The sequence below is a fragment of the Periophthalmus magnuspinnatus genome, chromosome 9 (genome assembly GCF_009829125.3).
Source record: "Periophthalmus magnuspinnatus isolate fPerMag1 chromosome 9, fPerMag1.2.pri, whole genome shotgun sequence".
Lineage (NCBI taxonomy): Eukaryota > Metazoa > Chordata > Actinopteri > Gobiiformes > Gobiidae > Periophthalmus > Periophthalmus magnuspinnatus.
Window position 1 is genome coordinate 10,121,415 of NC_047134.1, and position 22,759 is coordinate 10,144,173.

Here is a 22,759-nt window from a genome sequence, read left to right on the forward strand (position 1 = left end):
TATTTCTACAAATAAAAGTTTTAGTTTATTTATTGTATTTTGTTGTTTTGAAAAATAAGACATAAGTCCCATATTTGAGAGTGTGTATTAGATTATATAAAGCAAAGAAACAAGATGGACAAAGAGAAAAGGAAAAGAAAAGAAGCATACAGCTCCTCTGAAAACGTAAAGAAGAGTACAGCTCTGAAAACATGAATAAAACAGCTCTGCTGTGTGCAGGGTGCAGTGGTTTGTTTATTTTTGGAAAGTGGAAATCTGTTTTCTGTTGAGGAATGTAGATTCGTGGACGTGCAATTTGTCCAAGATTACGAGGACATTAACAGTTTGATGTTGCCTGAGAAGTCACATTTCTCCCTGAATCAGAATCAGAGTCTTTGGCGCGCACATGAGCGCGCACAGACTCTCGAGGCGGAGTTTAAGAGCCGCGGCTCTGGAGCCTGTGGACCGAGAGACTCTGCGCACAGACACAGTGTGGAGACTCGACTCTGCGCACAGAGACACTCAGAGTGGAGACTCTGCGCACATTCCGGTGTGGAGACTCGTTGGGTCGCGCTTACTCTGACTATAATGTGGGAAAACGTGCCAAAGTCCCGGGACAGAGCAGCCAAGTGCGTAAATATGTAACCCAGGAGAGCCTGCTGGTTTAGCTGTTCCCTTTAAACAGAAGGACGATGGAGTCTAAGGGGAAAAACGCAGAGAAGTTGTGTCTTTGTGGTCTTCTTTGGTGGTCGCTTCTTATCGCGCTCGCGTCTGGAGGTAATTCTACTTCAGTCTTTCTTTGTTGCAGTTGCAGGTCACTTTGTTTTAAGTCGTGCCTGGTTTGTTGTGAGGTTCTTTGTATCCTCTCTCTAAACCTTCAGGCGGTTTTATCTTAGAGAACTTGTCAAACAAACCCATATGTGTCTGACACTGTCCATGTGCTGTGTTTCTGTTTTTAAAGGTGAGTGTTAGACTTGTACATGTGTGCGCTCTCATCATTTGAGCTTAACCTCGTGTAACAAAGGCTTTACTGATGTTGTTCTTCCTCTGAAGGTGCCCCACTCGTTCTCCACTGGTGTGAGGGTTTAAATCATTAAATCTGTGTATTCTCTGTCCTCAAACATGGACATAGATGTTGCATTGTGCATGAGGAGGGTCAGGGCTTGGACACATACCTTATCAGAGGCTTCAGCTCACAGGGACTGTGATGTCCAGTGCACTGGAAGAATTATCTGGCTGTGACAATAGCTCACTTAAATGAGTTGAAGAAAGTGGACAGCCTGCGTTGTAAGACCTAAGGCAAAAGTCTGTTTTATTGAGTTATGTACATCATCTGCTGTACACATTCATGAAGGCGTTCATTTGCCTGCTGCATGAGTTGATCCTGTGCATGTGTCATTATATTTCATATTATATATACAGCACTGGCCTCTGGGAATTATCAGGAACATTCCAGTATGACTCACTCTTTCTGTGCCCTTCATTGAAAACAACTGCATTATAGATATTTACTTATACTTGAGTGCGTTTCTGTGACTCGTTAACTTTCTCCATAGCCCCTCTGTCTGCAGCTCATTTGTATTCATCTCTGAGGCACTGTATCACCAGAGTGGTGTGACAGCCAACCCAAACCACAGCGGCATTCCAGTCAAATTCAATCTCACAGTTGTTGTATGAACTCAGCGCACAAGCAGTGACAAGCTCTGGTCCTGCTCCTCAAATTAACTGAAGAGGATAAAGGGCAAAAGGGCATCGCCTTTGTATTTAAGCAGACACTGTCCCCGTCATGACCAAAAGTGGCCCTCGGACATAGATTAGAGCCTCATGAAGCACAGCTCACCACTGCACTGGCCTGTTTCCTGATGCACATCTCTGCTCTTCATCTTCTTATAACCTCCACATTTCACTGATTCTACAACAGAACCTACAGAACTCACTTAAACAAACAATAACTTCTGCTAATAACCATCATTTTATGGTTCTGATTGCCACAACATGTTAATGTGTTTGAGCATGCCCAGTGTTGTGGATAAACAGGGGGGGAAATGTCATTGGTTTCCTCTTGACCCGTTTGCAAGACACTCTCTGTTTTTTCTGTGCACAGATAATATAAAGTAATGTACTGTAGATAATAAAGATAAAGGAGTGGTATGGGGCCTGGGTGTTTACAATAAGCACAAAATCAATATTATTTATGTTCTTATATCCTTGAATATTGCATATATTCACTATCCTTTGTATTGTTTATATTATAACTGTATAAAGTAAGGACACATTTACAGCGTGTGTTAGATGCAGGTTTGTCATTTCTGTTTTTTAATTAAAGGCTGGATTACTTAAGTGGTCTATTGGGGTTTTAATTTGTTAATTTGCACCAGAGCGTGAGGAGTGCTCTAGTGCATTAACCCCTTTTAGACTAAAACACTGCATTAACTAACATCGCTTTTCACTAATGGCACCATCTCTCTCTTTTCCCATTAAGTTTTTTTCAGTTTTTGCTCCTGGGCTACAAACCACACATCACAACTCAGCAGGTTTCTATGTAGAAGATGGTTATTAATTTAAAAATGCTACGTTAAACTGGCACTGCCCGCACATGAGTTCAGAGGTTGTGGAGCAGATTACAGGGCGATGAGAAGTGTCTTAAAGAAACAGCTGGATTCTGCGTCGTCTGTGTAGTGTTTCAGTGTGAGAACATCTTTCATGTTCAGGTTGAAGGTTCCAGTCAGGCCAGGCAGGTCTGGACACGTGTACAGACCTCACATCTTCCTTGTGCATCCGCTCTGTGTTTAAAGCTGCACTAAGTAACTTTACTGATGTAGAGCCCGCCACTGTCTTATGTCCTTTAAACTCTGTTGCTTTGTTTTGAATGTTTCTTAGTATGGCATTAAAAAAACCCAAAACGTATTCTCGTCCTAATTCTCCGTAGAGAGAGCCGAGGTTGTGAGATAACTGTGTGTGGAAAATAACAACCAGAGGAATAACATCTCCCCCTCCTAAAAAGCTACATAGTGTAACTTAAAAAAAAAAAAAAACAGTCAGAAAAGTCTTTCTTTCTCATGTAAACTGTGCTATTACTTGTTCATATGTTTGGGTTGAGTATCAAATGTCGAGGGTTGTATAAATAACATGTCTGACTCTTTATATTGTGTTTCATTGTGCTGTTTATTTGTTCCATTTTCATTACGACATCAGTGACAAAATGAATGAATTGTAATTGTTCTTTGGTGCAGAATACTCAGTACATGTTTGAATGTAAGCTGAAAGTGTTGTTTTACTTTGTACTAACACTAATCTTGTACATTTTCCTTGGTGAATAACACAAATTGTTACACCAGCAGACCCTCCAGCAAAGCAAGTGCAGAACTGTGACTCTATAAACCAAACGTGTGATTGTTATCCAGCACATGTCGTAAACCCCTGTGAGCGTGCATGTCTCTGCCTCACTTGTAAAGAACACCCACGATGATAATTAGCTTGGCTTTTACATCTAAATGCCATGGGTTGCTAAATTAAGACCACAATGCAGGACTTGACTTGTACGCGTTTATGCCATTGTTTCCACTGTATTTGATTTCATCATTTGTGTAACATAATAAAAATGTTATGAAGGCAAATTGTAAATACATTTCTCTCTTTCTACAGCTTCCTTCTATGGCGACGGCTATGTCCAGCTCAAAGCCAAAGAGTCGTCGAACCATAACACACTGCGGCTGCGCTTCAGAACCTCCCGCACCAGTGGCCTGCTGTTTGTCGCTGCTGGCCAGAGACACCACTTTCTGCTGGAGCTGCGCGCCGGGCGCCTGCAGGTGGGTACAACCATCGCTGCAGCAGTATATCAGCATATTGCTTTGTGCATACATAAGTGTGCGCGTGTGTGTGCACATCAAAAGTCAAAGACGGGCTGGTCACCTAAAGCTATAACTTCATCTCAGTTGACAGCATCAGTCTCACTGCTCAGAAATATAAGCAGACAGCAGAGGAGTGTTAACTCTACACCAGCTTCTCCCTGTCACACGAGGAACAAGGGGAAGATCACGACAATCACACTGTTGTGTTCAGGATATTTAACCTGCAGCCAGATTTAAGGTTCCACTCCAAAGAGAAGTAAACAAAGAATAAAGCATGATTTTAGTATTTATTTATTCATATATTTATTTATTTTATCTTTTGACAAGTGCGTCAATGCCTAAAGCTCTATCATTATAACATTTATTTATTATTAAGGCTTTAGACTTTGTATTGACTGGGGAAATATTCTGCAATATATATTTCAGAAACATGATGCCTCCTATTGTAATGTAGGATCTGTCTATGATCTATGTAAATAGTCTGCAAAATATAACTTTTAGATTTTAGAACAGAATTTATAGTGTATTAACTTAAAATAGCCCCTGCTATATTTAGTCCCCACATTGGTTTACTTTAGTCCAAAATGCTTTGAACACAAGTGACAAAATATAGTGATGGGTTTGATGTGCTATTCTTAGTCCAAAGGCAACTCTAAAACGCCGTCTAAGCACCGCTGTGCTGCTAAATCAGCAGAAAGCATAGACATTTTTAAAAAGTTACCCACACACTTTCTAAGACAAACAGTGACAAGGTGACTTCTAAGCTTTGCACATTAAACTTGATAAATCCTTGTGACTAACCATCTATTCGTGTTATGTTTGAGAGTGACTCATTCGGCGACTGGGGTGCGTCGTTGTACTTCACTGAGCACAAGGGAAGGACTGCTCTTTGAAGGCACAGGTCACCAAATAGTTTTTGTAGTCATTCAAATGCGTTATCCCGGGGTGTGTGGCCCTGTTCCATCTTAGTCAGGCATGAGTGTGGCTCGCTCCAAAGCCAGGCTCAAATAGCTGGGACTCTGCAGCAAGCCTTGACAAGCATGTCATCCAAGTGCAGCATTAGCTGGAGGTAGTGACATGATGCTCAGAGGACGTAGCTGACAGCAAGAACATAATAAGCGGCTTCCTGCTCAAAATGACAGACAATGCTTCCAGTTACAACAACAGGTGACTTTATTATGTGTGTGGTGTGTGTATGCCCATTTAAGTTGTGTGTCTATATAGAAATAATCCAGTCTTTATTACTCCCTGTACCTATTTTAGCTTCAGTACATTTTAAAATGCAAACTATAAAATATTTATAGATTTGTGTTTTGTTTTTCAGGTGAAACTGGATGTTGGATCTGGGGAGCACGTGCTGCAGTCAGAAAAAGGCTCACAGCTCAATGACTTGGCTTGGCACTCGGTGGAGGTCTCTCATGAGGGACACAATGTGACCCTCGTTCTGGATAAAAACTCCCAGAGCAGCCTGACGATGACCGGCCCCTCTGCTCAGCTCAGTGTGGATGACGGCCTCTATGTGGGGGGCTCAGGAGGACTCAACAGGGCCTATCTCCACAGAGACATTATAGGGTTCAGAGGCTGCATGGAGGAAGTGCTGTTCAATGAGCATGACCTGTTGTCCTCCCTGAGGCCTTATGCAGGACTAAAGACTGTCTATGAAGTGTCTCTTGGCTGCAGTCCTCAGTTCTTTGCTACAGAGGAGGATCCTGTCAGCTTCTTCAGCTCTCGGGCCTACATTTCCCTTCCCCCTTTGGGCTCCCCAAAAGAAGTTGTATTTGAGTGTGTTGTTCACACTTCTGCTAAAGAAGGAATTCTACTGTATAATTCTGGCAGAGGGGGTGATTTTCTAGCTGTGGAGATTCGGGATGGATCGCTGGTTGCTCTGGTTGGAAAAGGAGGAAGCAAAACTGAGCTTCGTTCAATGACATTTATCAATGACAAAAAATGGCATACTGTCAAGTTGCATTTAAATTTACAAAGCCTTCAACTCTATGTGGATGACAAAGAAGAAAAAGCCAACATCCTCTCTCATTCTGGGGAGCTGCTGCTTAAGGGCTACTTCTTTGTTGGTGGCACTGACGACAGCACCAGGTTAGAAGCTCGGAAAGCCGCTCTGGTCTCTGTGTCTGGGAAACGGGTCAAAGGAGGTTCTTTTAAAGGATGCCTGAGAAATGTAGTTGTTAATGGAGTAAAGATGGGTCTCTCCACTGCTGTAGTCACAAAGGACATCTCGGTTGGCTGTGAGCCAGAGAAAGAACCAGAGCCAGCCACCACTGTGAGCCCCACCAGTGCCTCCAGCTCCAGGCCCTTTGTGACACCCACCCCCTCCCTGCACATGTCCACACTGGCCAAAGGCCTGGACAGAAAGTATGGAGCTAATTTTGTTCATCTTCGAAATCTTGTCGTTCCTGAAGGCGGTCGAGCGTCTTTGGAGGCTAAACACATTAAGATTCTGCTGGATTTCAAGGCTCTGGGTATTCGACAGTCACAGATTATGTTCAGAATTCAAGAACAGCCGCTGCGTGGTCAAATCCGGCTGGATGTAGACCCAGACCAAGAGGAACACACCTTCAGCATGTTGGACCTCTGGCACGAGAGGGTCATGTACATTCATGGAGGGTCTGAAGATCCAGACGACTTCTTCATGTTTTCCATTTATTCGAGCAGCAGAAAACCTGTCCCTCATTATCTGAAGAACAATAAACTGTACCGCTACAACATAACTGTAACACCCACCAACGATGCCCCCGAGTTAAGCCTCCCTGAAGGAAATCTCTTTGTTTTGCTGGAAAACTCAAAGAAACGTCTCACCACAGATATTCTGAAGGCCACAGACATAGACAGTCCCAACACAGACCTGGTCTTCTCTGTTCTGGGAAACCTAAACGCAGATGCTGGATATTTGGAGCTTGAGGACAGCCCCGGTGCAGCTGTGACCTCCTTCACATACACAGACCTGGAGGAGTTGAGGGTGAACTATGTCCACACAGGGGTCAGAAACTCCCGAATAGTGTTCAGAGTGAGCGATGGACAGAAGGTCAGCAACACCGTGGTCCTGAGAGTATTAGCCATCACACTGGAGTATAAGATTTCAAACAACACGGGTCTGGAGATCACACAGGGAGACTGGGCTATAATTGGCTCGTCACATTTAGCAGTGCAGACGAACGCCGTGAAACAGGTCGTTGACATCCGTTATGACATCATCGAACCTCCACAATACGGAGAACTTCAGAGACTTCACTCCAGCGGTGAATGGAGAGCTACTGATTCATTCTCCCAGAGGCTACTCGAAAAAGAGCGGTTAAGATACGTCAACACTTATCAAGAATTACAGACTTCTAATGCAACCGATTACTTCAAGTGCAAAATTAACGTGGCAGCGAGGGCAAATACTGAATTACTCTTCCCCATTACAATCAAGTGGGTGAAGTACACTCTGGTGAGAAATGTAATTATTCACCTGGATAAAGTGCGGAAAGTGACACTGGGCGCGGAGAATCTATTTGCTGCTATTGAAGGAGTGGATCTGGCAGAAGATGACCTTTATTATCGAGTTCTCACCACACCAAAGAAAGGAAGGCTGCTACTGGACACCGCTGTTTTGGGTAAAAATACAAGTTTTAGTCAAAGAAATGTAACTGAACATAAAGTGCATTATGAGTTAGTGGACAGGCCTTATGAAGATACAAGTGACAGGTTCAAATTTTTGCTCTTTTCAAAGCACGCCCAGTCTCAAAACTACGATTTTCAGTTTACAATCAAAGCCGATGTTAACAGTGTGTTCATGAAAAATGACGGACTTTCACTTTTGGAAGGAGAAAGTAAATTAATCACTAAAGACGAGCTGTTTGCAGAGACTTTGAGCACTACTTATATGTATTACACTGTTATAAATGGGCCCGGACATGGGAAACTCGCACGTATTAGTCAGTCCAATTCGAATGCAAGCTACACCAACATTTTAACTTTCAGTAACCAGGATATTTTGGACAAGCGACTTATGTACATCCACGACGATAGTGAAACGACTGAAGATGCATTCACTCTCATCGCGTCCACGACTCAGGGATTTAAATCATCTGTTGCAGAGGATGACGTCAGCTCTAAAGAAGGAACTTTTAATATTTCAATCCAGCTCGTCAATGATCAGAAACCCGTACGTGTGATTGATAAGGTTTTCCACGTGGTCAGAGACGGACAGAGGCTTCTCACGGCAGAGGATTTGCGCTACCATGACGCAGACTCGGATTTCGATGATGGACAGTTGTTGTACACCCGGCGAGGAATCCCAATGGGAGATCTTGTGTTGGTGAATGACACAACACACAGGCTGTTTCAGTTTCACCAGAGGGACTTGGAGGAGAAACGTGTGCTTTTCGTGCATAAAGGTGTTAGCACGGGTAGATTTGTGCTTTTTGTCTCAGATGGAAAACATTTCGTGTCCAGCTTGTTGGACATCAGTGCTCATGATCCGTTCTTGAAAGTTGAGAATAATACCGGCTTACTCGTCCAAAAGGGAAAATCTGTCTCTATTTTCACGAGTAATTTTAGCGTAGTGCACAATCTGGACATCCGAGAGGACCAGGATGTTCTGTTTGCAGTGAATGAGGCTCCCAAAAGTGGAGCTATTTACCGCAATGGAGAAAAAGTCAGTTCATTCACACAAGCGGATTTAAACTCTGGGTGTCTTTCATATCACCACAATGACAGCACACATACAGCAGACCACTTCAACTTAACCGTCAAAGCCAAAGGACTCCAGCTGTCAGCGAAGGTCAGTGTAAAAGTTTATCTGGAAAGTCATCAGAGACCTCCCATCGTACAGACGCTTAACGCTTTACTGGTGGAGGAGGGGAAGCCCGTGAAGATCGATGAAACAAAAGTAGAGGTAAGAGAGTTGAGATTATTCACTACAGCAACTAATTGTTAAACTTGTGTTGGTAAATAACTCACAGTCAGTAACCACGCCTGAAAGTTAATAAAGGATGAGCTGAACAGAAATCTAACTGTCATGGTGCACTGTTTGTTGGTTTTGCATCTTTATGGTACAGTGCACTTTCACCAAACAAAACATATCTTTAGTGGCACACAGACGATTTGTAACATTTCTTCCTGTTGCTTCAGGTGACTCATGAAGACAACCTGCCATCTGAGATTGTATTCACTGTGAGAGAAGGCCCAACGCATGGATTTCTGCGGCGTTTCGTTGAACCGGAGGAGCGTTACATCGGAACCAGGCAGTCTCCTGTCAGGACGTTCAGCCAGGCAGACATTTACAATGGACACATTCAGTACATGCAGGTGGACCCTGACATGTTCAATGACACCTTCATCCTTGACGTCACCAACGGGATCACGGACGTGCGGGGCATCAGGGTCTCTGTCGACATCATCCCACGTCTCATCCCTCTGCAGGTCTCTGATTTCTCCCTGGAAGAGGGCGCCTCAAAGGCACTCACACAGGAAATTCTAAAGGTCACCAACCGCCATTTTTCTGGAATCAACTTCCTCTACAGTTTGACTCAGCCCCCGCAACACGGTCACATTGAACACTCCCGACACCCGGGGGTGGCTCTAGCCTCTTTCACCAGGAGGCAGGTGGGTTATTTTTACACACATACTTTTTCTGCTTTTATCCTGGTAAATATTAGTAAGTTTATGCAGATAGATTTCATTGTTTAGTCATTTTGTTGATCCAGCATTAAATCTTTATAATTAAACATGTATTAACATTGAGCAAAAAAATGTTTGGATGTTTGGATCTTAGACAGAATATCCCACATTTTGATACAGGGCAGTGGTTCTCAAACTGTGGGACTTACACCACTTATGCACCACCAGCCAACGACATTCTGATAGAAGGTTCTGCTTCAGTTAATTTAATCCACATCTTTTCTTTCTATTTTAGTCCTAATATGCACCTTGTTTAGATCTGATGGAACTCACACAGACATTTTTTTTCTTATTATTTTATTTATTTATAAAGGGACAGTACATATTAATGAACATTTAAACATGTAAATATGTAAAAAATTATAACCAGCATAGCTAATTTCCATCTTCGGTTCCTCGGTCATCTACAGGGCAGGGAAAAGAACAACAACAATCACATAAAAGCAAATGTAACACACCAGCACTATCACTATGCATACAACACACTCACTATACATACAACATACTCAATATACATACAACACACTCACTATACATACAACATACTCACTATACATACAACACACTCACTATACATACAACATACTCACTATACATACAACACACTCACTATACATACAACATACTCAATATACATACAACACATTCAGTAAACATACAATTATAGAACAGTTCATTGAAAGTTAGAAGCTGAAATTTAAACCAACCCCTCAATATAAAACTGTGATTTAGTTATACATAGCGACATACAGTATTTGGCCCTCAAACAATCATGGTTTTAGAGTTTTAGAAGCTGCTGCTGCTGAGAGCTCTTGTTTATGAGCAGCAGTGTGTTCCATGTGTGACCTGCTCAATAAGAAAATGAGAGTTTTTTTCTATATGACACAGCGCGTTCACCTCTAGAACCTGCTCTTGTCCAGTTTGAATTTCTTTTCACAAACTCCTTTTACACGAGGTGGAGCCATATTGTTAAAAACTCTGTATACCAAAATTAAATCTGGATATTTGATTGTGTTTTCCCAGTTTAGACATTTGTATTTGTCCAGTTTTCTGCAGTAATGATGATTAGTGGAGTTTATAATTGTTCCTTAGGTGATTCTTGGTTTAAAAGTTTGAAAACCACTGATTTCCACCAACTTTCTTTTAAAAATAATGTTGTTTTGTTTATTTCCAGGTTGAACATGAGTATATTTACTACGTGCACGACAGCAGTGAGACTTTAACTGACAACTTCTCAGTGGTGGCCAACGACACAGGTCTGAGGAAGCAGAGTTCAGTCCAGACGGTGAACATCCAGGTTACAGCTGTCAACGATGAACCTCCTGTTATTACAGCCAACAGGGTCCTCAGGGTGAGTCTATATTTAATCTCTGAACTTTTTTTACTTGCAGTTCTGGCACCATAGCTTACTGTCAGACAATTTTCATGTGGGCAGTGGTGCTATTTGCTATGGCTGACTGGATGACTAGCCCAAAGGAGAAAATATGTTTGCTATGTAGAGGAGGGACCATGGGGCTGGCACTATGCAGAACTTGGCATACCATCCGTGTATCCGGGACTTGTATTGCAGTATGTTTGTAGATATTTCATCATATTTACTGTAAATTCAAATCAGTTAAAGTGCATTCATATTAATTTAGATTGCGACAGCCACAAAGTCTGACATTGCAGAGTCTATTGCCGTGCAGAATGACATGTTAGCAGAGGCTGTAAATAACTTTGTGACTGCCCTGGTTACTCTGCTCTACGTATCCTCAGACTCTATACAGTACAAGAGACTGTTTGCATTATTTACAACCAGTCAGTGAAAAAGTACTTTCACTGCCATGTATTTTAAATGCTTTTCCTGTAAACCAGATGTAACCTGCTCCGTAAGTGTCCATTTGTTAAGAACTGCTGGCCTCAGGTTTAGTGGAGAAAGGTTAAAGAGAAACCCCAAGACCCACCTAAGGCGGAATTTTCAATATTTAATAATTCTCTGCTGCTGGATGGCTAATATGGAGCATTTCAAATGAACTGCAGTTCTGTAGTAAATGTACAAAAAGGCAGATCATCAGTGTACTGTATGTGAATCTGTGGATCTTGTTTCATCAAAACCTCACATTTCTATTACATTCTGCATTTACAGTGATTCAAAAACATAACAAATACAAATAAACAAATACAAAAAAATAATGACATTATAAATATAAAATGTGAGTTGTACATAGATGTTTATGTTACATGATGACATAATGAAATACTGCCCATGCTAAGTGCAGAATTACTCAGTGATGATTTATCCTTATAGTAATGTTTGAATGTAGTTTTCTCAGTTGCCACAAGATGGCGCTGTATATCTGCAGTAGTTCAGCTCACACATACTTCACTTCACATCTATTCAGTCAGTCAGTTCACCATAAGTTGTGGTTAAGCAGTACAACATTTTATATGATATATTTAGAATTTCACTATGTTTAGTGCTTTTTAGGTTCAACACGGCACAATCGACATTTAAACTTCAGAACATTTCTTTCTTTTGTGAGAATAGTTCTTCAGTCTCCAGAATAACCCGCTTCTGGTTTAGAGGAGCTTTAGTGAGGCTGATTCACTTCCTGTACATTTTCACTGTGGGAGTGTTCATGTCTAGAGTGTGTTTAATTTTTCAATGTGTGTGTGTGGGGGTGTGTGTGTGTGTGTATGTATGTATGTATATATATATATATATATATATATATATATATATATATATATATATATATATATATATATATATATATATATATATATATATATATAAAACCTGCCTTACACATTTCGTCATTAATTATTTTTAGGCACAGTATCAAGCAGAACTGAAATGTTGTTAAATGTTGTTTTATCGCTCATTTAAATGAATTATAAGATTTAGAGGAAGTGTATCTAGTTTGAGGTGTGTGTTATCACACGTCTGCATCTCTAGACTGTGCTTCACCAGTATACTTCCCTCAATTAATACCCTTCAATCATGTTTAATATACTTCCCTCATGTTTAATATACTTCCCTCATGTTTAATATACTTCTCTCACGTTTAATATTCTTCTCTCACATTTAATATTCTTCTCTCACATTTGCCATAATAAGTTACGTGATGTGTCAAGTACATAAAGTTGCATAACTTGAGGCAGTTGTGTTTTGGCCACAGGTTTGGGTGTCGTCAGTGACTGAGATAAGACTAGACGACCTCAGAGCTGAAGACGTGGACTCACCTTCAGAGGACCTGCACTACATGATCACTCCTCCCAGTAACGGACACTTGGCCCTGAAGAGCGCCCCCATGAGGCCAGTGCTCAACTTCACACAGGCCCACATAGACCAGGGCCAACTGCTCTTCGTCCACAAAGGTGACTACAGTTTGCCTGTTGAGCTTTAAAACATCATACACTTTGCAGACCTTTAGCTCTGCACTTGTCTCGGAACTAAGGTCAAGGTCAAGGTCCTCAGAGGGATATTTGCCCTTTGCATTTGACCCATGCCTCGGTGCCATCGGGGCAAACTGTCAGGAGCAGTGGGCGCGTCTTAAGGACCTTACACATTTAGTCTAATCATTGTTTAGGTACAGGATCAAGCAGAACTGAAATTGGAGCACTACCTATTGGAAATGAATTTAAACTCCATTCCAAGTGACCATTATGATTGAATTTCTTCTAATTATGCATGAGAATATTTTACTTACAATTACACCTTATTCCTCTGTGCAGGTGCCATGTCTGGAGGATTCAATTTCCAAGTTAATGATGGAGTAAACTTCACTCCTCGACAAATCTTCAGCATCACAGCCCGAGCTTTGGTCATTATTCTGGAGAAGAACCGTCCTCTCAAAGTGTTTCCAGGTAATGCTTTTTTACACACTAGATTTGCTGTTGATAGCTTAAAAATAGGTTCATGGGTGCGGTCTAAATCCACAGATTAGTTAAAGTGTTTGTGTTTTTCTCGCGGTCTGGTTTATAGATCAGAAGAAAGGGATAGTGTGAAACAGAAAACTGCCAGCTGCCGCGCTCTGCTGCTCCTCCAGCCACAGGCGCATGAAAAGCTGTGAGCTGCCATGTTTGTTTCTGTACCAGGCCTGCCAGCACGAGGGGCACGCTGGGAGGGCACTGACAATGAAGGGCTTGATAGAGCGAGGCCAGTCCTGGACCACTTTCTCAGGGCATGTGAAATAATTAATTTGGTCAGACTGCGAAAATGCGAGGTCTTTTTGTTCTTTATTATCCTGGGATAGACCTGCGTTAATGTGTTTGCACAGATACTATAGATTGAAACAAACTTTACGTGATATATTCTTTCAATTCGTCATTTTCTGTCTTAAACGTTTTGCTTGTGCCTGTTTTGTTACAAGAAGTGCGTACCTCCCCCTCTTATCTATAAGGAGAGTTTCCCATGAGACTGTGGCGGTGGTGGGTGTGCGAGCAAAATGATGAATGAATCTTTCTGTGGCTTTCGTGTCTCTCTATCAGTCTGTTCATTTATCAGCTGCCTACTTTGATATTCTCACAGTCTTCTTCTAAATGTAATTTATGTTTTAACACAAGAACCATTTACTGGAGGGCACTATTTCTGATTCACAATACTTCCCAGATCCTCTTTGTTTTCCTCTCTTTGATTTGAAGATCTGGCCACCTATTGTAATATTTTTATTCAACATTAACTCTAACTCTAACCCTGAACACTACAAATTACGTAAAATCCAAGTATATATAAGTATTTCCATTGTAATAAAATGTACGATGATAAATGGAAAGTGTATTTATCCCTCGTTACGCTGCTGTAAATCAGAATCAGAATCAGAATCACTTTTATTGATCCCCGAAGGGAAATTCTCTTAGTTAACAGATGCCACAACCACAGGATAGAATTTAAGAATAAAAATAAAAATAAAAAGTGAAGTGCAACCAAATAAATATATATAACTAACTATGCAACTTTTCTGGATGAGGGTGCACCATCTGCTTGTTTATTTATTTATTTATTTATTTAAATGGGACAGTGCATATTCATGAACCTATAAATGTAAATATGCCAGAATCAGCCCGAAGGATACTTTACATCTGTAGTCCCTGGCAGGTTAGAGAAATAGAAGCAACAAGAAACTACAAGTTCATACAATAAACATAAGAACAGACTGTCAATTACAATTCATAGGACAGACATGGATGAAACACACAACGAAACACGATCATAACATACATAACACTGACGTGTACATAGTAGCGTAACATTAATGATCACAGTTCTGGTTCCTCTTCAGCCATCATTTCAGATTAATTTTAAATGTACTGAATGTCGTAGAGTCTCTTGTTGCAGCTGGGATGTTGTTCCAGATTTCTGTACTGACTGATAACACCTGCTGAGTAAAAGTACTGCGTCTATAAAGTATTACACAGTCCACTCTGGTACAGGCTCTTGTTACTTTACCACTAGTGCTGGTTTTGGCCATAATGAACTCACCCAAGGAGTGAGTCCATTTAAGACCTTATGTACTGAACGGGCTAGTTTAAGTGTTCTAAAATTTGCAAAACTTAAAATATTATATTTCTGAAGTCTGAGACAGATTGTTTTTGTTTTGCTTGGACTGGAGTGTTCCATAGTGTGGCATTAAACCTCTTAAACTGATCCATCGCCTTAGAAAAAGCAGGTGAAATCAGCAGACCAAGTTACAGTTCAGATCTGTGGGGAAGAAACCCTGCTCATGTAGCTTTTATTAGATAACCTTCGATTAAAGACGTGCAGGATATTTAAGTTTGACGACCTACATTCTAGATTAATCAGTAGCGTCTCCATGGAAACAACCAGGTGACACCCTCCTCCAGAAATGTTACATAGTGCATCCTTTTTTCCTCGCAGGTTCATCAACGCCAATCACAAACGAGAATCTACAAGCAGTGACCAACGACATCAGTGACACGTCTAACCGCACCATCACCTACAGCGTGACCCGGCGTCCTAAACTGGGACGTCTCGTGTCGAAGCGGCCCGATAATTTCGTGGTTGACGTCTCCACTTTCACACAAGACATGGTAAACGTGCAGTAACGTCCCTGTTTTTGGGTCAGCAGACTTCACACCATACCATTGTGCTGAATATTTAATAACGTCTCTCATTCAAGTACAAGCTGATTTTCTGTTGTTTTAAATAATAGATGGTTATATCCAGAGAGCTGACTTTGCTTTTCTCACTAAACAGAAAAAGTGTTACGTGTAATCGATATCTGCTGATGGATTTTTCTCTCACAGCGTCGAGGGGAAGTGTATACTTACTGCTGAGACAAAGACTATTGTACAAGGTTTAATCTGTTAAATTGTGTTTGCTGCTTCACAGGTGGACAGAAAAGAAGTGTTGTACGTCCAGACTCCTATCGACTCAGTGGGATGGGAAGCGATGGACTCCGTGACCTTTTCTGTCTCCTCGCCTCCTACTTCTTTGGAGAGTCAGACCTTTAAGATCGACATCTCTTATGAAAACACTGGACCTGAACACAACACTGTGCTGCTAGCAAACACCGGTATGTTTCAACACTTGTTTATTCTTGCTACTTACGTACTAACTTCTAATAAAGTGTCGATATGCAGCGCGCAGTACAAGCAAGACATTATTATTACTACAATTAAAAACTACAGACCATTTACCTATTAAATATAAACAATGCAGTCTTTTCAGTCATTTATTCAATTTTTTTCCAGTCATCAGTATTAAAAATTATGCGTTTTCATTGTTGTATTATAATAAACCTATAGAACTAACTGTATTTAATCATTAATCAGTCCTATTATGAAAAAGTAGAGGGAATAAATGGTATATTTTCTCCAAAACAGTATATTTAATAAATATAATTCAAATAAGGATTGTATATCTGTATAAACCTGTGAGAAACACTGTAGTTTAACTCTGAATCATATTTTTTCCATCTAATCTTGAATCATTTTTCGCATATGGTGTCTCATTTTCAACTAATTTAGTAAATACATCGCTCATTATCTGTTTTTTCTCTGCGCAGGTGCTAATGTAACAGAAGGGGAGAGCGTCGTGATCAATAAAACCCGTCTGGATGCTTCAAACCTGCTGATGAAGCTGCCAGCTCCAGACCGAAGTGCGTTTGAAGTGTGGTACCAGGTCACGTCTCTGCCTCAGCACGGGGTCATTATAGTCGGCGAACGCAACCTCACCAAAGAAAAACCTAACTTTTCACAGTTTATTATCAACAAATACGGAATCACCTACAAACACGACAACTCCGAGACCATTCAAGATCGCTTCGTTTTCAGCACTTGGCTCAACGCTAAAGGACAAACGGCGCAGCGACCTGACAACGGAGATGTTATTGAAGAAAGTTTTAATATATCGATATCCCCCGTGAATGATCAACCGCCTGTGCTCAAGACGAAATCTCCAAGTTTGAAAGTAGTTCAGGGAGACACCGTGTCCCTGAGGCCTGAAAACCTCAAAGTAGAAGATTTAGACAATCCTCCAGATGACATTAAGTTCACTGTGATCAGCAAACCAAATAATGGGTATTTAGCTCTTGGGGTAAGCTTGAACGAGTCGGTGCAGTCTTTCACGCAAGCCCAAATTAATAACGGTAGTGTGTTTTTTATCCATGATGGGAGCGCTGCCTCTGGTGTGTTCTACTTTAGCGTCACAGATGGATACCACAAGCCAATTTACAAACTCTTTAACGTCGATGTGACTGAAATTACCATCTCGCTTGTTAACCACGTGGAGTTGACGCTGATGCAAGACAAAATATCAGCGCCGCTCACACAAGACAATATTTATGCGAAAACGAATGGTAAAAACACTACGATTCGCTACCGGATTACGATCCCACCACAATTTGGAAAACTTTTAAAAGATAATGAGGAAGTGGCGCAGTTTGAGCAAGAGGATTTGGAAACAGGGATGTTGTCGTACCAAATGATCTCAAGAACATCTGGAGAAGACAGGTTTACGTTTACTGTTTTTACTTCAGAGGCTACTTTAAGCGAGCAAGTGTTGAACATCTCAGTGAAACCGTTGATCCGCATTGGTCAAGGTCTTTTGATTCCCAACGGAGCGGCTGTTTCGCTGAACCCCAGCTTCCTTAATGTGTCTCAACTGGCAGATATGACTAAGAGCGTCCCTGTGTTTGTAGTACTGTCCCATCCAAGTAAAGGGAAAGTGGTTCGTATAGAGTCTAAGAAACGTTCTCCTGCGCAGTCCTTTACAAATGAGGAGCTAACGCAAGGGAAAATCGCATTGGAGCTGAGCGCAAACATGTCTGGAGTTCAGGAATTGAATGACTCGCTCATATTTGTCCTGAAAGCAGATACGGTTCCCCCAGCGAAAGGGGAGTTCCACTTTACCATCGTGCCATATGATCCAGCGCTTTTACCTACCACAAAAAGCCCCGCTGTTACCACAACGACTCCTCCTCAGACAGCAATCAGGACACTGCAAAACAGGACTACTCTCCTCATCACATCCACTCCGTTTCCCTCTACGCACCAGCCCAGCAAAAACCAGCAGAAATACCAGAAAGGACGTAACCGCTGGGGGAATTCGAACAGAACTAACATTTTTAGCACCACCCTTGGCAAACCGAAACATGTAACCGAAGAGGACATCCCGTTTAGGAATACACCGGTTCGTGTAGAGTCTTATCCTCAAAAATCTCCCGATCCTCTTCTGGTCATTTTACCGTTACTCGCTTTGCTTTTGCTTGTCATCATATTTGTAGTACTCGTGGTGTACCTCAGGCATCACAGGCAGAGAAAGCCAAAAAGGGCCACCCCGACGGAGCCCACCCCTCAATCTATGTCCAATAGTCAGTCCTACAGTAGCCCCACAGTTCCCACAGTAACAGTAACTCCACTTAACCCGGGTAGTTGTCCTTCTAGTCCCGTGTTAGATCGCTTTCTGTCGCACCATCAGAGCTCGGCGTATAACTCTATCGATTCTTCCATGTTCGTCAGCACCTGGAGTAATGATTCCCCCGCAGCGTCCTCCCAAATTCTACCCGCGGCTACTCCGACTCTGCGTAAAAACCAGTACTGGGTCTGAACTATGAAGAATTCTTTCACCTTTTTCACCGTCTGTAAGAAAAGGCAGGTGTAAATCGCCTCAGCTACCATCTGTAATTACATTTTCCGACCTTCAACTGTTGTATTCTCACATATCGCCAGTAGATGCTGCCTGTGTTACTTCTCTTTGGCCTGACAGATGAAGATCAGACAGCACAGTTGCTATTTACTGCTTAAACTTACAGATGGTAGCTTTAACCCTTTATGTGAATCAGGATTGTTTCATATTAGTTGAGGATAAAGGTTTCAAAGGTGCCCAGGTGACTACTTTTGAAACTTTGGACCACTACTGGACGAATGAGGGATTACACCGACTACTTAACGGTTCATTTATGTTTTTTTGGCCGAAGTTTGAACTATATTTTTCTGTATAACACTGAGTTACAGCCAGAATAGATCAGCTACACACATTACTTTTTAACTAGCAACCAAAGGTGAAAAAGATTAATATTTCTTTAAGTGGAATGTACTAATTTTGAGCCCAAATGTTAAAGTTTTGATGAATTACAGAGCTGAGAGGCTGGCCTTGCAGACTGGTATGTTGGGTATGATCTGTGCATAAACTGTGCAACAACATAACCCAGTACAATCTATTCACATGTGCCTGTCTCTCTATTTATGTCATGGTACAAATCAGTTTTATGTTTGAGAAATGTCTTGTCCCCCTTGTACTGTTTGTAGTACCATGATTTTAGGACCTGCAGTCGTGCTCCACACTTTAAACTGCTGATAATTAGTATAAAACTGTGAAATACTGAAACTGCTGCGACATTACTGTATCACTGTCACTTTGTATTGTAGTACCCGTGTAGTCCATGATACATCTGTGTAAACATGTTGTAAGCTCAGGTATTTGCTCATTAGTTCAGTGATTGGACTTAAATATGACTGAACTGTACAGAGGCTTTAAAACGCCACATCTCTATTAGAAAAAGTCAAACCGAACACTTGTGTCACACTGTTCTGTACATGTTTTACCTTGTGTAGCAGCTAAAAAACTGGAATATATTATTAAGGCACGTAATAATTTGTAAATACGCTTTACAAATGCATAGCCTATGATTTTGACTGAAATAACTACTGATATTTATATAACTTATTTTATTGACTATGCTATGGTACTTTGGTTTAAAACACTGTTAGTTCTGCTGTGTGAATGAGGGAGTCAGACACGGTTTTATAAAAGGATTTTGTTGCGTTCACTTGTTATTGTTATTGTTCCCAATGTCAAAGGAATAATATACCACTATGAAACATTTATTTATACCATATTTGTAATAAACATATTTTAAAACATTTGGTGTAACACTTTTTTATTGTAAGTTAGAGAGTTAGTTACTCAAACAATGACAAAAAATACAGTTATATAAGATGTAATACAGATAATCAGTCAGTTTCTTCTTGCTATTATCTGCACAATGCTTTAGCCGGTGTGAAGTGTAACTGTCAACACTTGAAGCTACTCTGCCAAATGATTTTAAGGATTTGTAATGAGCTGTGAGGTTGAGTGGGCTGTTGCATGTGGACCACACCCATCACACTTTTGTGCTTCGGTGGTGCACAATGAGAAACAGATCAAACAAACTATTCACACACGTTAAAAATACTACATGTGTTACTACTAGTGGTTTTATTAGGCCTATACTGTGAAATCTAACTGTTTCTGCAGCTGCCTGATTACAAACGTTGACTTTAAAGGTAAATTATGTGAATTTTCTGATGGTCGTCTGCCACCTGCTTGTCTCATGTTTCACAGTATGGCATTAAATGTGTCTGTCTGTCTCTTGCGGGTGTTTTAATTGCTCAAAAATACCTCGAAACAGTGGGCAATACAAGTTTATCTTTGGCTCAATTCATATAATCCAAATACATATTATAGTCCATATTTTCTGGACTATAAATTGCACTTTTTTTCTTTTTATAATTTGGCTGAGGGTGCGACTAATACTCAGATTACTTACTGACTTAAATGTGGAATATAAGTCGCATCTGTGGATATAATTTCACATCTTCGTCACATTAGCAACCAGAGAACCACGTTTTTTTCTTCATTATTATTCATTTTTTGACTTATATTGTGCTCCGGAGTGAGAATATAGTGTGCATTTTAGTGTGAGCGAGGTCACTTCTCCAGAGATCTGACCTGTAACTTGTCTTTTATCTCCTGCTTGACTCCTGGGAGATTAATACATTTAACATTCCAGTGAAAATATATCATTTTATAGTGACAAGCAGCTGGTGAACCCTCTAACAAGAAAGATAATAGTGCATCTTTAAGGAAAAAGTCCTGGTAAAAACATCACAAAGTCAACAATAAAATGTCAACAATAATATCCATTTGGAGCTAATTTAACATTCATTAGATTATACAGTCTGCTTTGATTAAACCAGTAGAGGCCTTTTAAACTGTTGCAGATCAGATGACAAAGCACAATTGGCATTTTGCTGATAAAATATCTTGATTTGCTGAGCGCTGGAGGAAGGAAAGCAACGCCAGATTTCACAGCTGCTTTTCCTCTTACTTCATCACTTGAGCAAAATACTTTCAACACCGACTCGTTACATTTGCACCGACTCTGTGGTATTTCACATGCTTTGATTTGTTTTTGATGCATCTTCTAAATAATAGCATAACGGTTTATATTTAACCCTGGTTTATCAGAAGACAACATGTATTTTACGATAGTGTGTAATAACAGCTCAAAGTGATGTAATGAGGCATCTGGGACTGTGTACAGACTTGTTAAATAAAAAGAGCTGTGAGCGTGTGTGTCGCCCTCGGTTTTGTCTCGCAGGCGTCTATTGTTCGGAGTCCCTTTCCCTACTATTACAGACCCTCAAATGATCATGATCACTTTTTACTCTCACCGTTAATTACATCTTAACCCGACTGGTTGTAATAGGCTACGTAAATAGTTAAGGCTATGTATGTGTAAAAAGCAGGATTTATTCTTAAAGATTCTCTATGTAACTCTTCCTGATGTGGTGTTTGTCATCTGATTTTCTTCAACAAAATGTCATTGTTTGCCTGGAATGTCTCGCTGTTTGGCATTAACCTTATCTTAATTTTTTTTGTTTCGTTTTTGTTACTTGAAAGCTGGAAAGCATGCATTAGTGTGGACAGGGTCATTTGTCCACAGATATGACCTGTAACTTGGCCTGGTGTAGGAAAAAGGTTTTACTTAAGTGGGCATTGTATGGTTACTAGTAAAATGTCAGTTTTGTGGAGATGCAAGCCCACTCAGAATAAGGTTTCTATGTTTTCCAGTGCAATCGACATTCAATTATTTGGCTAAAAGATACTTATATACTGTGACTTTAGCTTTTTTTAAATCATTTCGTTGACTTTTGTTGTGCTTCGAGTGAATTCCCTTGTCTACACACAGGTCAGATCTACTTTTTGCACAATTTGAGCAACAGACATGTGATTTTCGCAGCCAGACATCACCATTTTTAAGTCTGCACTGCATCCGGTCAGCATTTTGTCCTCCATCAGTTCCTCATGTTGCCAGATTTAGACGATGTTCTTAGATTTACAAGTACTGGAACCAAAACTAACCCCTCATCAGCACTGTGACTTCACATCCTGTTAGTCATAGTTTCATCAGTGTACGACTTTTCAGTACAGACAGTTACTATAAACCATGTAGCCGTCCTGACTCTGGCGTGACGTCGGATAAACTTCAAATCTGTGTCTGTGTCTGGAGCCTTCAAACACATAAAAGGCTGCGAGATGTTACGTTTGCACTGGGTGGTCTGGATGAAAACATGGTATACAAACAGCAACTCTGAAACCACTTAAACCGTGATTGTTTGGGGTTTGAATAACATCGTTTTTATCTTATCCATGCTGAAAATCAAAGCTAAGTACAGTTTGTTCACCATTTTAGCGCCTTGTCTTTTAAATGACACATATCTGGAAATGCAACAGGCTGTGTTCATACATTTATTTAATTTTACACCATTTTAGCATGAAAAAGTCTATTATTACACAAGGTTATGTAATCTCCCCTAATATTTGATGTAGATAAATCCTTTTTTTTCTTCTTTTGAATGTTTTGGATTTTTATGCACCAAATATAACACTTTAAAGTACTTCCTGTAACTACAGAAGTGGACGATCTGTCACCAGTTTTTATTTTTTTTTTATTTTTTTTTTTATAGATATGCAACTG

At 40.6% G+C, this 22,759-nt stretch overlaps 1 protein-coding gene across 1 annotated transcript; it reads left to right on the forward strand.

Moving 5' to 3' along the window:
- The first annotated feature begins 636 nt into the window (after positions 1–636).
- cspg4ba (chondroitin sulfate proteoglycan 4ba) lies at positions 637–19,873 on the forward strand. Its single transcript, XM_055224456.1, has 10 exons — positions 637–756; positions 3,625–3,788; positions 5,155–8,724; positions 8,961–9,434; positions 10,684–10,860; positions 12,674–12,872; positions 13,230–13,361; positions 15,373–15,545; positions 15,847–16,030; positions 16,523–19,873. The coding sequence occupies exons 1-10, from the start codon at positions 672–674 to the stop codon at positions 18,562–18,564; spliced, it is 7,200 nt and encodes a 2,399-aa protein (XP_055080431.1). The 5' UTR covers positions 637–671; the 3' UTR covers positions 18,565–19,873.
- Positions 19,874–22,759: the final 2,886 nt, after the last annotated feature.

Excerpts from the sequence above, each read along its gene's own strand:
- cspg4ba (XM_055224456.1), top strand. The coding sequence starts at position 672 with ATGGAGTCTAAGGGGAAAAACGCAGAGAAGTTGTGTCTTTGTGGTCTT. Across the intron at positions 8,725-8,960 it reads TCGATGAAACAAAAGTAGAG|GTGACTCATGAAGACAACCT; the intron begins GTAAGAGAGTTG and ends CTGTTGCTTCAG. Across the intron at positions 16,031-16,522 it reads TGTGCTGCTAGCAAACACCG|GTGCTAATGTAACAGAAGGG; the intron begins GTATGTTTCAAC and ends TTCTCTGCGCAG.